Source organism: Tachypleus tridentatus, chromosome 9 (assembly GCF_004210375.1).
Source record: "Tachypleus tridentatus isolate NWPU-2018 chromosome 9, ASM421037v1, whole genome shotgun sequence".
Lineage (NCBI taxonomy): Eukaryota > Metazoa > Arthropoda > Merostomata > Xiphosura > Limulidae > Tachypleus > Tachypleus tridentatus.
Genome location: NC_134833.1, coordinates 90,819,882 through 90,837,907, shown reverse-complemented (window position 1 = coordinate 90,837,907; position 18,026 = coordinate 90,819,882). Strand labels below are relative to the sequence as shown.

General features: G+C 30.9%; 1 protein-coding gene across 1 annotated transcript in view; it reads left to right on the top strand.

Moving 5' to 3' along the window:
* Nucleotides 1-18,026, top strand: part of LOC143225730 (2-oxoadipate dehydrogenase complex component E1) — a 69,097-nt gene that overhangs the window by 14,149 nt on the left and 36,922 nt on the right. The window contains 7 exon segments of the mRNA XM_076455652.1: nucleotides 452-552; nucleotides 2,574-2,709; nucleotides 9,919-9,982; nucleotides 10,219-10,292; nucleotides 14,704-14,847; nucleotides 15,781-15,896; nucleotides 17,022-17,097. Coding sequence (XP_076311767.1) covers nucleotides 452-552; nucleotides 2,574-2,709; nucleotides 9,919-9,982; nucleotides 10,219-10,292; nucleotides 14,704-14,847; nucleotides 15,781-15,896; nucleotides 17,022-17,097 — 711 coding nt within the window.

Below are 18,026 nucleotides of genomic sequence, written 5' to 3'. Positions count from 1 at the left end.
ACTAGTACAACAGGTATGCTAAGTAGTTCAAGTGTTTAAACTTGTTTCATTTGGTTAGTTAAGCATACCAGGATCTACCGGGAAGTTCTTGATGAACAGATGTTGTTCTACTTTACATAAAATTAACATCAATATTACTCAAAAGTGTACTGAACAGAACTTCAAGAAGTAAATATCAGACTTACAAAACAAGCCAACAATCCAATTGTTATAAAAAAATTACTTTTCCCCTTGTCACGTATACAACCTTAGACTTTTTTTCATTGATAGCATGTAAAATACTATACATGATTTGTAATAAACTCTCTATTTTTGACCATGTGGTGTCAGTGTGGAAGGATAGTTATCTAAGGGAAGTGAGCTATTGTAAACTGAACTTAAGCATGTTTTATGTGATGGAATTTGAAATTTTTCTGTGTGTGTTCTCCTGAATGAAACTCTCTCATTCTAGGCATTTGATGTATTCCTAGCCACCAAGTTTGTCACTGTCAAAAGGTATGGAGGAGAAGGAGCAGAAAGCATGATGGGTTTCTTTACTGAGATTTTTTGAAGGTGGTCCACAATGTAAGTTATGTTTATGTTGTAATGAAGTAGTAATTCTTGTTTAAAGCCTTATTACATAAATAAGGTTGCAAAAATGACAGTATCTTCTTAAAATCACTAAGTTATGTGTTTTTGTGTAATCTTATTGATATGGCCAAATTTTATTAATTTGCAGCGTCAATAATAGAGACAACACAATATTCCTTATATTTATTTAATCCTATGTTCCCTACTGCCATTTTTTAAATACCTTTCTGTATACGTACTGCATTATATTCAAAATTTAATTAATTCACTTTGCCATCAATATAGGAATATGAAATTAACGTTAGTTTGTATGTTATAATTTGAATTTTGATTTTATCTAAGCTTTAATTTCTTTGTTGCAAAGGAAACATTTCAAAAAATACTTAAACTGCAGTTTTCATGTCATATGGTTCACATGCTTTGAAAAATCTCAACTATGGCACCATTCCTCTCTGAGATGAATAAGTTTACATGTACAGGAAGTTTACTCACACACAGTATGTATGTTTCACTTAATTATCATTTGAGAACTAAAGTCTGCAAGTTGGGTTGTCTTGGAAACGTATATAAATTTCCAAACCCTTGACACTTGCCATGCCCTCATTATATACTTTGGCTTGAGATCCTCAACGATTTATGTATAGTTAATTGACACAAGTGTGTGCGTGTGGTCATTAGAAGAGCTCAATTTACACTGTATTCACCAATGATTAATGTGAAACTTGTATGCAATTTTTCTTACAGTGGGCATGCAACTGCCATTCATATTGTTGTCTGCTTGATTGACTTTAACACATACAGTGGTTTCTTACCTAAATATGCTATAGTTAGAGAGACAGTTGAACTGTATTTAGGTCTTACATTTATATTTTAGGTAATCATATATTATTTTTGTGTTAAAAGTATATTTGGATAATGGCTTAATTATTTTCATAAGTTTAATTTGTTGCCTGGATTTTGAGAGGTTATAAACAATATTACAAACATGCCACCTTTGATTGGTAATGCATTGCTGCAGGGAATCTGTTAAATGAACTTTGTAAAGCCTTGTGAGCAACAGTTAAAATATGAGAATAAATGATAATAGATGAAGAATATAAAATAATATGAAAATATGAAACTAAAAGGAAAATTAAAACAAAACAAACAAAACTACAGGTGAAAATATAGAAACTTGAAATTACACATACAAGAAGGATATGTTCTTGTGGATTTCTATGAAAAGTTTGATAGATGTGTACATATTTTCATATTTTAATTTCAAATATGTCATTGCACTTTAAGCTGATAATTATAGATACAGTAGTGAAAATTGAAGATAAAATATGATCATTTACCCTGAAAGAAACTTTAGATATTCATTTATGAAGCCCTAGAGATTATACAAATGAAATGCAAACACTGTAAGGTCAAAAATAGTATTTTTGTACTTCACATGAAGGTCACCTTGCAGGTGTACAATTCAAAGTGCAAGTGTAAATAACTACATTAAATATTGACTTGTATATTAAAGATAGTAGAAGAAATCAAAATATTTTATTTCTTTGAGACTACATACTTTTAGGAATGCTCATATCAAATTTTAAACAATTTCTTCCACCAGTTTTATTTTTGAAATATAAGAGTGGCATTACCTGCTATGAGTCATAGAATACAGTTGTTCTAGAGTTAATTTGTCATGCAGGAACTGTCTTATTTGCAGAATGTAATGTATTATAATAAATTATTACATATTGTTGGCCTTATTATAGTATCATACTTCTTGGATGTGTTTTCACTCAGGTATGATGGTTCTTTAATGTCACATTTTTTTGTGTATGGCCTGTTTGGCATAGATTCTTTTGTATAATTTATTTGAATACTTATTTAAAATTAATTTGATTGCTCACTGTTAAGGGGAAATTTTATTCTCAAAAGTAAAAAATTCACTATATTTTGGCCATTAAAAAACGTTAATTTTCAAAGTATGGTGTTAATTGCAACAATGTTTCATAGTGGCGAAGACTTAACATAACATAATTCATGATCTAAAAATTTTTAGGTGGAATTTCTGACATAGTTATTGGAATGCCTCATAGGGGACGCTTGAATTTATTGACAGGTCTTCTCAACTTTCCTGCTGTTGCTATGTTTCAGAAGGTAACAATAAAACTTTTTGCAAAATGCATCTGCCTCTGAAATTTCTAAACTGTTTTTATTTACTTAATATAGCAAAAGAAGTATTTATAACCTTTTGAGGAAAATAAAATTGTTCAGAAGCATGCTGGTAGCTTTCAGTTACCCTCAACGCTTCTGGTTGATGTCAAATTATGAATGTTTTCTTTTTTTAATGTAACTTAGTAACATGTTAACATGACTACTTTGAATTGTAGCTAATAAATCAGTAACAGCTGTAACAAACCGACTGTCTTAGCTGGGATATTAAGGTTTATTTCTTAAAATTTATTGCTTTATTAACTGAATTTAATAATTAACATATTCTAATAACAATATAACCATAAGTATACTTATATTAGTTAATCATAAATGGATAGTTTGTTTAAAAAAAAACTGAAACAAAGTTAGCATGAACAAAAGCTATCTTTTCTTCCCACTATATTTTGCTCTTTATTTCTTTTAACAAAATGCTAATGAAACAAATGTAAATTCAGTTTTCATTTATGGATCAACACAAAAACATTTTTGCTAGGTTTACCTCACAGCTACAAATGGTAAGAACTTATTTTCTTTTGATTCATTTATTTTAAATATTATTTGAAGATTTCTTTCATAGTTTTAATTAAACTTCTTTTGAATATATTTATTTTTGTAGTGATAAGTTCTTTGTTGGTGTAAAAACAGAATTAATACCTATAGTATTTTACTTAAAATAATAATTCAAAAGTTTCAAAATCAAGTCCATAATGATTTTACATGTTTATCAGTAGAACCGTATACCTTGAAATTAAGGATCTTAATACAACAGTCTGGTATTAATGATATCTGGACATCTTATTCATTCTAAACCTTGTGTGTGTGTGTGTGTTGTGTTGTGTGTGTTATTAGTAGAGTTAAAATATTACCACTATTGTAAACTCGTATAATTCAGACTGTTGGTGAAATTCTTAATACAACTGTTACACGTAATGCCAGAGTATCATGCTTCATTTCACCTGGTATGTAACTCAGATAAATTCTCAATTTAATAAAATTAGTTATGCAAAAAAGTCAAGAATTTGCAGGTCCTGTTATATTACAGTAAAATACTGATTTCTTAGTTGAGTATTCAAAGTTTTCTAACATTCAATTATTGTGGTTCTGCAATATATTAATATTTCAATTTGCTTTGCATGTTATTGTTACAACATGGGAAAACTTGTTAAAAAGTGCAAACTTACTTATGTCTTGTCTAAATAAAGCTAATACAATCACATCTAGTAACTTTAGCTAATACAATCACATCTAGTAACTTTAACTAACACAATCACATCTAGTAACTTTATCTAATGTAATCACATCTAGTAACTTTAGCTAATACAATCCTGTACAGTTAACTTGGATGATATAATCACATATGGCAGTCTTAGCTAATATGATCATGAAAAGCACCTTAGTTAATATGATCATGTAACCTTAGCTTGTATAATCAGGTATAGTAATCTTATTGAATATAATCATGTGTAGAAACGTAAGCTAATGCAATGAGATATAGCAGCCTTATTGAGCTATTGTAATCTTAATGAATATAATTAGTTATAGTAATTTTAATGATGTAATAATATTCAGTAACATCAGCTAATGTAATCATTTATAATAACCTTAGTTTATATATGTTGTTTTTCATTTTTTGTTTTATCTTTTAATGCATAACAAAAATTGTTTGTTTCTTTTTACTTTATGAAATCATAGTATATCATACAAAGGTAGAGAATAAACACAAAATGCTGTATAAAGCCATGGTAGTGTGCCAGGTGACTCTCACTGACAGGTAGATAAGTTGGGAGGGCAGACAGGACTCTCTCTCCTCTTCTTCTTCTTTTTTTTTTTTTTTCAGATGTTGTCTCAAACTTTTCTTTTATATTAACCCATGGCTTAGCATTGGTCATGAATGATACACTATATTGTACAAATATTAAATTTAATATGCTAATACAAATCACTTAACTACTGCATAAATGCCTAATATGTGTGCTATATAATATACATTTTTTTCTCATTATGAATAGTTATTAGGGGTAACATCTATGGGTCATTGATATAACAAGTATCAGCTGTGATTTCAAACAATGGAGGGAAAAACTAAAACATTATATGAGGAGCAGAATGGAAACATCATGTGGAGCATGGAGAGGGTTAATAAAAATAGCTGTTTTCTGTAAAATCGTTGCAGACTGATCTCACCCCAGAATATCTGGTGGGGTGATGACTCCATCAGCTAGTCGAACATTTTCTAAACACTGTTTGCATCAATGTACTTGTGGGTCCATGATTTTGTGGGTACAGGGCTTCTAATAATATAAGTCACAGAGAAAGTTGTAAGCAAAAATATAAGTTACAAGTATGTTATTTGTATTTTATTCTTTAATGTTAATTTCGTTTTTGTTTTATTGTGTATTATTTATTATTATACTTATTTTCCAACTTTATCCTAGTGTCTAGGTGGAAGAACAAATCCACTTAAACTGGCTGAACTTAGAGAAATATTATTGGCATTAGAGCTAAATATTTAGTAAGAGAGCCCAAATTATGAGTGAATGAATTGCAATCATAAGATATATTTTCATTTTGAGTTTACTGATTGGTTATATTGTATTACAAGTTATAGTTAGATTTGTTTAAGAAATCATATGATGTTTCAATCACCGATAATATTATACTCGAATATACAACCTTTTAATGGTGAAGAATGTAAATGATTGCACCAGTGATTGAAATGTTGTTCCTGCTCTAAAAGTGAATCTTAACTTACTGTAAAACTGGAACTTGTAATACAAGTTTTTGTTTAAATAATTTTGTGTAGAACAAGTTTGAATGCCGTATTAAGTTGGTTATACTAATTACTGAATGAACTTTTCTTGTTTTTGACAGAAGTTAATGATAATGAAGATTTCCATTAATTCCACTATTTAATGCAATTTGTTTAGCCAATTTTTTGCACTGAATGTTTTAATAAGTAGAAACATAAAATTACTTAATATGTAGACCTTAAATTCAATAGATGGTATAAAAACAAGATAATAATCTGGGAGTAAAGACATTTGTGTTTAAAGTCAACATATAAATATCAGTGTAAATTTATATATTTTTTGTCATGTTACTTGAGATTTTATGTAAATATTGAACGTGTGTGTATTTATATATTAAACCTCATGCTACAGATATCTTTTTCTGTACATCATATAGTTTTAGTGAGCTAAGTTCAAAATTAAATTAAACTCTTTCTTATCATGGTATACAAATAATATTGATTTAAAAATGTAGATAGTAATCCAAATTTTAATGTCATATAAGTTTTAAGTTCTTAATTTTGTAAGGCAGTATCTAAACAAAATCAAATTTCCCCTAATGTGAGAATTGTGAGAATTTATTATTATACTTATTTTCCAACTTTATCCTAGTGTCTAGGTGGAAGAACAAATCCACTTAAACTGGCTGAACTTAGAGAAATATTATTGGCATTAGAGCTAAATATTTAGTAAGAGAGCCCAAATTATGAGTGAATGAATTGCAATCATAAGATATATTTTCATTTTGAGTTTACTGATTGGTTATATTGTATTACAAGTTATAGTTAGATTTGTTTAAGAAATCATATGATGTTTCAATCACCGATAATATTATACTCGAATATACAACCTTTTAATGGTGAAGAATGTAAATGATTGCACCAGTGATTGAAATGTTGTTCCTGCTCTAAAAGTGAATCTTAACTTACTGTAAAACTGGAACTTGTAATACAAGTTTTTGTTTAAATAATTTTGTGTAGAACAAGTTTGAATGCATTATTAAGTTGGTTATACTAATTACTGAATGAACTTTTCTTGTTTTTGACAGAAGTTGATGATAATGAAGATTTCCATTAATTCCACTATTTAATGCAAGTTGTTTAGTCAATTTTTTGCACTGAATGTTTTAATAAGTAGAAACATAAAATTACTTAATATGTAGACCTTAAATCCAATAGATGGTATAAAAACAAGATAATAATCTGGGAGTAAAGACATTTGTGTTTAAAGTCAACATATAAATATCAGTGTAAATTTATATATTTTTTGTCATGTTACTTGAGATTTTATGTAAATATTGAACGTGTGTGTATTTATATATTAAACCTCATGCTACAGATATCTTTTTCTGTACATCATATAGTTTTAGTGAGCTAAGTTCAAAATTAAATTAAACTCTTTCTTATCATGGTATACAAATAATATTGATTTAAAAATGTAGATAGTAATCCAAATTTTAATGTCATATAAGTTTTAAGTTCTTAATTTTGTAAGGCAGTATCTAAACAAAATCAAATTTCCCCTAATGTGAGAATTGTGATATTTGCTTTCTAGGTATCCCCACTTTAGTAAATTATTTACCACCCCTTGCTCATTTAGAAGTATGAAATTTAATGTAAATTACTCATTATAATGTTGTTATCACTTAAGCAAATCATAATTGTGGTAGCTTTCAGTCTTGTTTGGTTAAAGAGCTGTAAAACAGAAAATTGGAACACTTGTTATGTTCAACTATCACATCCTCTCTTTTAGAAATTACCAGTAGTTACTTCTGATGTTTTAATAATATATTACTTATAACCAATCGAAAACCAAGATTTTAATCTTTCTAATGACATATAACACTTTTTTGTATGTAGAATTGTCTGTTTCACTTCCAGTTCAAAGTGTATTCCCACAGAAAACACATCAATGAGCTTAGCTGAATTTTTAACAGCTCTTGTTGCTTAGTTAGAAAACCAGAAAATTTGTTATAGGACACTGTCTGTATTTGCATGTTATTATTACATATTGTTTGGTGAATTATTTAATTAAATTAAAATTATTTAGTGCAATATTACCATTAGGGTAAAAAAAAGTAGGTTTAAGTGTCATCAGCAGTCAAAGGCATAAAAAAAAAGATAGACCCAGGTAAATATGATATTCCTTATTTTGTATGTGTCTCCTAAACTATAATAATTATAAAACTTTTAGGTAAGGTAAATTAGGTAAAATAAAACTTTCACAAAGTACACTTGCAAGTAGCTCTTATGTAATTCAACAGGGTAAATTGAGCCATACATTTGTCAACTGATGTATAACTGTGGTTGTGGGCATATTTGTTTGATTTGGTTTAAAGAGTAATAAAATAAAAATTAAATATGAACTGATATATACTGTTTCAAGTTTAAAACTATTCTAAATAAACTAATATAGTTTTTGTTACAATTTAAAGTCACACTAGAAAGAAAGAAAAATAATTTACATTTATTTTGATCCTTTTTGGTGGTTATGAAAAAATAACATAGGGTATAAGGGTTTACTGAAAAAAGTTTGAAATTCATTTGGAGGTTTTACAGAGTATGCAAATTAATTTGAGATTTTTCAAGTGAAAAGTATTTTTGTTCTTAATTTGAAAATCATGTTGCACTTGGAGCTTTCTAAACTTTGACCCCATGTACATTGCTGGCCAAAATCTTAAGGTCAATGAACGTAAAGAAAGATATGCATTTTGCATTGTTAGACTCAACCACTTATTTGAGTAGAGCTTTGAAAGATGAAAATAAGAAAAATAAAAATAAAAAACTTTTTTAGCATTTAATAGAGAAAATGTGAACACTATGAAATGAGCCTAAATACTAGCTGGTCAAAAGTTTAAGACCATTCCAAAAAGAAGTTCTAAACAGGGTAGGAAATGCCCCACAAGAGGTCTCAGTAGTGAGTTGCACGACTATCATTGCAAATAACTTCAAACATTCGCTTTGGCATGGTCAATATAAGCATTTGCAGAAGGCTGGCTGGAATGTTATTTCAAGTGGTAAAGATGGCTTTACGAAGATCGTGCACTGTTTGGAATTGACATCCATTTCTATAGACTGCCCTTGCCACCCCCAAGCATTTTTAATGGGGTTCAGTTTGGGCGAACACGTTGGATGGTCCAAAAGAATCATGTTATTTGCCATGAAAAAGTCCTTTGTCCTGCAGGCATTGTGGAATGCATCATTGTCCTGCTGAAAGATCCAGTTATTTCCACACAAGTGAGGGCCGTCAATCAATTAGGATGCTCTCTCTAACATGCTAATATAACCAGCTGCTGTTTGATGTCCCTGTATAACCTGAAGCTCCATTGCTCTATGGAAGGAGAAAGCACCCCAGAAAATGTAGATTTTTGTGTAGAAAATCTCTCTGGAGGGATATCCTTATCATGCCAGTAACGTTGAAAGCCATCTGGACCATCCAGGTTAAATGTTTTCTCATCATGTTTGGTGCTTCTCAACAAAGTTTAATCAAGCTGTTTTGTGTGTCCTTTGAAAACATTTACGGTTTTTAAAGCCTTTCTCTTGTAGATGCCATCTTATTGTTCTTGAGCTGCATTCTGCATCCATAAGGACCTTAATCTAGTTTGACGATAGGCTGGTGTCTTGCCGGACAACCTGTCGAATCCTCCTGCTCAATGCCGGTGAAATTTTCTTGGGCCAACCACTGGAAATTCTCATTCCATATCCCTCAGGGTCTTTTAAGAAATTTGCAACAGCAATTTTACTACATCCAATCTCACCAGTGATGGCACGTTGAGAGAGACCTTGCTTTTGCAGCTTGACAATTCTGCCACATTCAAACTCTGTCAACTTTTTAACCTTTGCCATGTTTTTACCCAATGTAACACAGGAGATTTCAGTGGGAGATGTTGACTACCATAATGCTTGAACATAAATGAGTAAATTTCGTTACATGTTTACCGATTAACGCTTTGTTTCAGTATGGTCTTAAACTTTTGACCAGCTAGTATTTAGGCTAATTTCATAGTGTTCACATTTTTCCTATTAAATGCTAAAAAAGTTTTTTATTTTTTAGTGAAAATATTTCTTTGAAAATTCTGCTTTTATTGTCTACTGAAAGCTTCCAAAGTTTCATGAAGATACACTAAGTATTAGAAGGTCTAGTATAGAAACTCTAATGATCAATGTGGGAGCTTTTTTATTTCAAATTTCTTGAGTGTATAGTGAGAAAGTTAAACTGTGTGTATGTGAAAATGCAATCATTCATGTACATACAGTTTAATATCTGGTTGACTGTTGTTTGTTTGGTGTACACAACATTCTATGATTAAATTCTTAGTGACATATTTTGTTTTATTCATTTTTGTTCTATGTATTCTTCCTAGATGAGAGGCATGCCAGAATTTCCAGAAGTTGTTTCTGGTGTGGGAGATGTTTTATCTCATTTATGTAAGTGACAATAACATCAAACTTAGATTGACCTTAATATTTTAGTCACAAATACATGTTTATATCGAACATGTTGAGTTTTTATTGGGCTGTATAACATGTAGAAATGATGTCTTGTTAATGATTCATACATTTCTAAAAGATTGAAAAATTGATAGCAGTAAAAAGCATTATTTAAGGGTCAGTAAAAAATAAAGACTAAGGTGATAGTTCAACATCTCTTTTCTTTTTTTCAGCTTGCTCAATTGATTTGAACTATGAAGGTAAAGTAGTTCATGTTACATTGCTACCAAACCCCTCCCACTTAGAAGTAAGTATAATTTCCCAACACAATAATACAATATGTGTATATCGTAACATTTACTAAAAATTGTGTGTAAATTATTTTGTGTTTTGTCTAAAGCACTCTTAGATTAATTTAACTTCCTCATTATGATTCCAATAGGAACATTACTTTTTTCACATAAATAGCTGTTCTCATTCAGTACTATTCTCTCTATGCAAAACGTGTTTTTTTACTCGTACCACAAGCCCTCTATTTCCCCTACATTGTCTTGATTGATTTCAATGTATTTCTCATCCAAATCATCAAAGGTAAGCTCTCCATCAATGGGAGTACATCATACTCTTATGACACATGACTCAGTCTATTCAATTTCATCAAACTATCACTTCAAGTTTTTGCAGCAATCATGTTCATACTTTTTTTTCCTTTTGGTGCTTTTTATGTGCATCAGGATTTTAATAATTTAAATTCTGAAAGTAGATTTCTCTATGTTTATTATTTTGTAGAGTCGCATGTGTAGTGAGAGTGTGTTACACTTATTATTGGTGCAGGGTTGATGCACAATGAGTTGCATAAGAGGCATTGCAATCAGTCAGTTCCAATGGAATGAAGGTAGCATGCTTATGGCATGCATGAAAAAGTTTTGCATATAAAGGAAAGCAATGAACAAGAATAGCTATTTATGTAAGTAGAGGTAAGTACCTATTGGAAATATATTTTCAGTGTAGAAATATCATAACTTTTTAGTACTTATACATCTTTGTAGTGTGTAAGTGTTCTGCGTAAAAACTTGGGCAGCAAGTGTGAGAAAAGGAGAAAGGTTGTTATATTCATTTTCAACTCAGAGCAAATATTAAATGCATCTAAACAGGTATATATTTCTAAAGAGTCTCTTAGAATTAAATAATTATTATCAGGTAGGTGAAAGCTCAGGACAAATTTTTAACAGATATTAATTTACTGTATACATGTAAAACATCAAGATTAGGAGAGTTAAACTATCAGCTGTTTACAGTCTTTGTATGTGGTTCTGATTGTAAGTGCTACAGTCTTCATGTGAGGTAAAGAATTCTGCAGCTTTTAATACAAATATGCACCAACTTTTTTAGTCACTCGGGGTCCCATACATCACATTGTGATTTCTTCTGTTCACCAATACTCACCCCAGCACTCACTCGCATTTCATATGTTATGGAGGATGTGTACGTCTCTTCCTCTGATAGTGCAGCCTTTGCCATCAGCTTGTCGTGATACTGTGGTGGAAGAAAAAGTCTGATGAAAGCGATAGAAAGACAGTTTGTAAGCACTAGTGAAGATGATATAGATGTTCAAGTGCCTCCATATGATTATGAAACCAAGCATCCAAGACTAACTACACATTCAGAAAAACTAAAGGCTAGAAAAACTTTGATGCCTTCCAAGTGGATGCTCATGATTTTTTATTTTGATAGAGATGTTTCATCTTAGAAATTAGAAAACAAAGAGTGAGATTCAGCTAGTGGAGGAGAATGTTGAGATCAGGATATCAGAGTAAGTGGTGTAAGTCATCATGGAAGGAAGGTGAAAAGAAGGAGACACTTTCCTCTTTTCTTCCACATGAGACTATCCCTGCACCCTTTGTGTGGACCAATGGTTATAATTTTCAGTCAGATATTTCTTATATTGATAGGCAGCATTCAGGTGTGACTGAGGACTAGCTTCATGGCAATGATTCAAAAGAACTCGTCTATTTGAGGCCTTCTTTGAGAAGGTATTGATGTCATTATCACAGAAACCAACAAATATTACAGGTAGATAGTGGATAACTTTATATTCATGCCTAAGTCTAGCATTTATAAATAGGTAGACGTGCATGCTGGAATTTTATGTATTTTTGACATACTTTTATTGATGCTGCTTTTAAGAAACAGCCTCCAGGATTATTGGAAGAATTACCCATTGATTGGAACCTCAGTTTTTAGAAAATACATAACCAAGGATAGGTTTCTCCTCCACCTAAGGTCTTACATTTCATTGACAATAATCATCTGAGAATAGTTGCGTTTGGAAACTTAAAGAAGTGTTTGCTGCTATGATAACTTCAAATTTAGCAAATTATTTTACTCATTTTATAAACTAGTGATTGTTCAGTTTCTAATTTTGTTCAAAGGTAGGCTTGATTTTGAGCTCTATATACTATCAAAATGCCATTAATTTTGAATAAAACTTTTTGTTTTATGCAATTATGAAACTGTAATTGGTTTAGATGCCCTTTTGTATACAGTTGCTGATGTTGACATCCCCAAAAAGACCTTGGATTCTGGTGCTTGGGGCACTTCCTGAGTTGTAAGTCATTTCTCTTACCCTGGATCACATAGAAGTTATGCAGTACACCAAATGTACTATTTACATAGACTCTCGTAGCTTTCTACTAAACCTGGAATTGCTGAGCATTAGTCCTCACCCTATTCTCTTTGGTATTCTAAAACAACTGGCCCATTTTTCTTTTTCTTCTGTTTCTATTTGGTTTTTCTGGATACCTGACCATTTTGGTATCTGTGGGAATGAGGTTGCTGACAATGCACCTGAGTCTGTCTGCTCTGGTGCTATCACAGCCATACCTATCCCATATGTGGACTACAGTCCTGTATTGAAGGCACAGCTTTGATCTTTTATCTGAATTTTAGACATTGTTTTAAGTTGATCTATTTTTATATCTTTTATTATAATTTTGCTTTTACCCTTTTACCAGTTGTTTAGCACAGATAGTCTTGTTGCTTTATACCAATAAATGCCAAACAACCAACTAACATATCTGGTGCTGTGATGAAAAAAACTAATGGTTAAGTATATGGAAAAAGGGCATTTATTATGCATTTATAATGGTATATTCATCACCAGATTTGAGTAATTTTATGCATAAACAAATAACTGGAACATATGGAACCATGAGAAAAACCAGAAATACATTCCAAAGTTTACTACAGGAATGCAGCATGGTGAATGTGAGTGAAGAAAGTCAGGTAAAATACAAGTGATTAACTGGCATAATGAACATGATGTGACAGTAATAAGTACCTTTCACAGAGGTGATATGTAAGATAGTGGCAAAGTGGACTATGAAACTAAGGAACCTATAATGAAATCAGATGCAATGACTGACTATACAGAGAACATGAGGCATGTTGGCAAAGGTGATGCACCGATTGGAGGAGCAATGTGTGTGAAAAAAAAAAAACACTGAAATGGTATCACAAACTCTTTGTATATGTTTGATGTCACCATCCTAAATGCATATAATGTATACCTGGTCAAAAGTGATAAAAGAGTGAAACTAAGAGAATTTAGTTATAACATGGTGTTTCAAATTCTTGAGAAATGTTGAACACCCACTGTTCTATCAAAACAAGGATGACAAAGTGATTCTGCCTGAGAGGCTTCTTACCAAAGAATTAGCTAATTGCCACTTTCTGACATACATGTAGATGGATAAAGGATGCCATAAACAGGTAACATGTCATGTATGCTTCAATTCATCAAGAAGAAACAAAAATCTGGAATCAACAAGGAATGTAATCTAGGATTTAGTTTGAATTTCTTCAAGAAATACCACACCATGAATAAGTATTGAAATATAATGAATTAGAAACTGTACATAGTAATGTGAAAACCTCTTCACTGATATGTAATATAGTAAATTAGAAATTGTATACAATATTGAAGTGGAAATTGCTAATAGAATAAATAATGGTAATGAGTCATGCTAAACACTATTAAATCAATATCAAGAACTCATCTCTTCTCCTCCAATGCTGTTTTACTTCATAGATCATTGCTATACATGCTCTTCTTGAATAATTATAGAACTAAATATATTTTTAACAACTTTGGTATTTCAGTGTTTATTGTACACTCAAAGACATCATTGAATTCCCTTTGCTTCATTTAATGGGTTAAAAGTAATGTCTTTAATATAAAAACTGAAATAATTTTGTTTGTAACTAAATAGCTTTGTAATGATCAAAAGGTAACTATTTGAACCTAAAAGGAAAATAGTTTTAACTGTATAACATTTTATAATTTCTATTGTTTAGCAGATTCTTTTATATGATTTGGTGGAAACAAGGCCCAATCCAGTCCACATAATCTTATATCACTAGTATACAGTTGTACTTGTTGGTCTAATTTCACAAATGTTTTCACTTTTGACAAAAACTTGCTCAGTGCTTCACTGACTCTTGTTTATAACATAACCTGGTTTATAGATGCTTCACAAAGTTGAAAATATAGCTTATAACATAAGCTTAAACATGTTTGTTTACTATAGGGATAAAGTTACCTCTTGTCTCGCATTTTTTGAAAATGTTAAACTAATTAATTCTTTTTTCTCTGTGACCATCAAGGTGAATTATGGTGTGTGTGTTTTTTAAAGTTAATAAATAGTTTATCACCTCAGGCTGTAAGTCCAGTAATAGTTGGAAAAGCTCGAGGTAGGCAGCAATTTCTTAAAGTTGGAGATTACTCACCTGGAACAGAGGTTCGTCCTGGCTCTAGTGTTTTACCTGTGCAAGTTCATGGCGATGCTTCATTTTCTGGTCAGGTATAATATTTTCATTTAAGATGTTCTAGCTATTTGTTTACAAACATATTCAGGGGTATGTAGGTTGTCTAAATCAGTTAGTTGTATTTTGGTTGGGTGGGGATTAATAGTTTGTATGTCAGGCTGTGAGTTTAAGGCTATGAGGCATGATGTTACTGAGAATTCTCCATACTTTTAGTTATGTAAGCATTATAAAAGCATTATGGAAGCTTTATAAAATTTACATTAATACCATTGTTTGGTTAAAAAAAAATGCCAGACAAAGCCCTTAGGACTGTGTGTACTCCTGCCCATCTGCTTTTGTTCTGTGCAGTGGTTAAAAATTATGGACAGTTAGGATTGAACCTAGAGAGCCATAGTGTAGCCTTTTAGCTCACATGCACATAAGATTCTGTTCAAATTGAAATTTACAATTCTAGATATATTTTCTGATGTATGAACTTGTCATCAAGTAAATCTTCTAACATTTACTGCTAGTGTAGGTTTTCTGACATAGCTTTTTCTAGACAATCAAAGTTTCTGTATTTGCAGTAAGTTTCAGAAAAAATCTGAAATGCCATTTTCACACACATTAGTAATGGATTAGTGAAGAGAATTGAGGGGAGAAAGAATCTGCAACCTATCATGATTTTAATCACGATACCTCACTATCTTAACATTTTAGATTTATGCATTGAATATCAATTATGTATGTCTTTTAGAATATTTTCAAGTAGCATAAATCTTCAAGGTTCTCTTATTTTAACTTTTTTTTACAGTTATTAATATATAAGGTTATAATAAATTTCATATCAACTTGTGAATATTTAGCTATTTTGTACAGTTGTAAGAGTATCTAAAGCTGTTCTCTTAAAGAAACATACCTCACAGTTTCAAAATAAATGATTACATAATTGCCCAGATTTTAGTTTGTTATCTTTCTTAACTGTTTAGGGTATTATCATGGAAACTCTTGCCTTAGCAAATGTGCCACATTTCTCTCTGTGTGGATCTATACACCTGATTGTTAATAATCAGCTTGGTTTCACAACACCAGCTGATAGGGGCCGGTAAGTTATTTCTGTGGATTTTTTAAGCCCTTCTTTTTTCTTTTCTGCACATTGGTGTTAAGGTATATAATAAGGATGCTTTTTTGATGATCCAAACACTAATCACGAACACACTTTCAGTTAAGGATGTTCTTAACTAGAAATGATTTAGTTAAAAAAAAAATGTATGATTTACATCTTTCTAAGTGTATTGGCTTTTTCTGCAAAAGCTCATTTACAAAAAATATTCCCACTGTATGAATATGACTTCAACACTAAAGTACTTGATATGTATCTTGTACAAACAGATTAAGGTGGTTAACTTCCTGTGATAGACATCTGTTAGTTTAGAGAAATTGTAGGAAAGCAAAATAGAAAGTTCTTTGTTAGTAATGTAATTTATTCATCAAATGAAAGAAATGTTGACTTACCACTGAAACATGCAACATTCCATAGAAGTTCTAAAGTAAATTTTTGATAAATAACATTTTCTTTGTGTTTGTAAACTTGAAACATAAAATTAACTAAGAGAGAAATTAAAGATACATAATCATTAAGAACAGTTCTTATGATAGCTTTTAATTTATACAAGTTTAAATTGAGAACTTTTCATTATCCAGTGGGTACTGACTTAATGTATTGGAGTGTGTATGTGAAATTTTTAATTTGTTATATCTGAATCTTGAAAAAGCCCACTAAGCTAGTACATCAGGTAATTTCTGTAGGTGAAGTTATATGAGAAGGAATCTGTGTTACATTTTGCCAGTAGGGTTTATGAAAGAAGGTGTATTGTCAGCTAAAATTAAGTTCACTGTATAACTTTACTATGTGATGGAATTTTAAATTCATTCTGTAACTTTACTCTGAGAAAGAATTCAGCTACTGGACAAGGAAAAGTAACTTGTGAAATAATGTCCTTACTTCTAACCTAATGTTTAAAAGTTTTAAGTGCACAAAATACATCTGAAGTTACTTATCTAATTTGCAAAAGGGTTATGAAGATAAACTTGATGGAATTATAATGTTAGAGTTCTTTTTTTAGTCAGTTGATTTTCTATAAATATGGAGATCAATTTTTCATAAACTTGCATTTACATTTCATTGGGCTTTCCATAACAGTAAATATGGTTTACTGATTTTGTGTAGGTCTTCTTTGCATTGCAGTGATGTTGCAAAAATGATTGCAGCCCCAGTGATTCACGTCAATGGAAACTATCCAGAGGTAAGCGTAGATTTTTGTGTTATTTGTATTTTAACAATTTTTCTAAAAGTTATCTTTTCAATTTCTATTATCTCTAAGATGTACCATGGTACTTTAATTATAGGAATGATTTCTGAAATACTCCTCTTCTCACATTTTAACTTTATGCCAACAAATGTTTTTCTTTAATGGGCATCAAAGTATTTTTATGAATTTTACTTCTACTATACTGCCCAAAATAAGTTAAATTTTGTGATTCTCTCTAACTACATGGATGCTCCCACTATCCCAGCTCTATATGCAAGCTCTCCATTATTACATCCTATTCAGTTTTCTTTATAACAGAATGTTTTGATGAAAGTTTTTAATGTTACTGCAGGTTGCTCTTCAGTGCTGATTACCTCTAGTTGTACTTATGCTGTGGATAATCCTTTTTTAATTACTTACCTTTTTTCTTTGGTCGAAGTTTGTCTCTCTCTATTTTACATAATAACATAAATTTTGAAGTAACGATTTTTTGAAGTGATTTTATTAATATTTTGTGTTTATTTCTCTCTCTCTCTCTCTTATGGACCCTTTTGTCATTTTCATTTGGATCCCAGTCAGTGGTGGATGTTGTCAGGTATGTTTCCTTCCAAAATTGCACTAGCTACCAGTTGACAGGTAAAAATTTCCTGATGGCAATGAGCTTTGTTGAAATGAGATGTTCCATAAGACTACCTTGTGTAGTTTTTGAATGGTACACATTTATAACACAAAAACAAATACATTACTGGACAGTCATGAGTAAAGCTTAAGGGGATATTTCTTCTCTCTGCTGATCCATAAATTGAATAATTAAGGTTGGTTTTCTTTGCATAGTGGTGAACATGGTTCACCTATTGTACTGTCTTTGGTGCATCATTTCTCAGGACTTCCCTGTGTGAGTATCCTTACCACTCCCAGTTTCC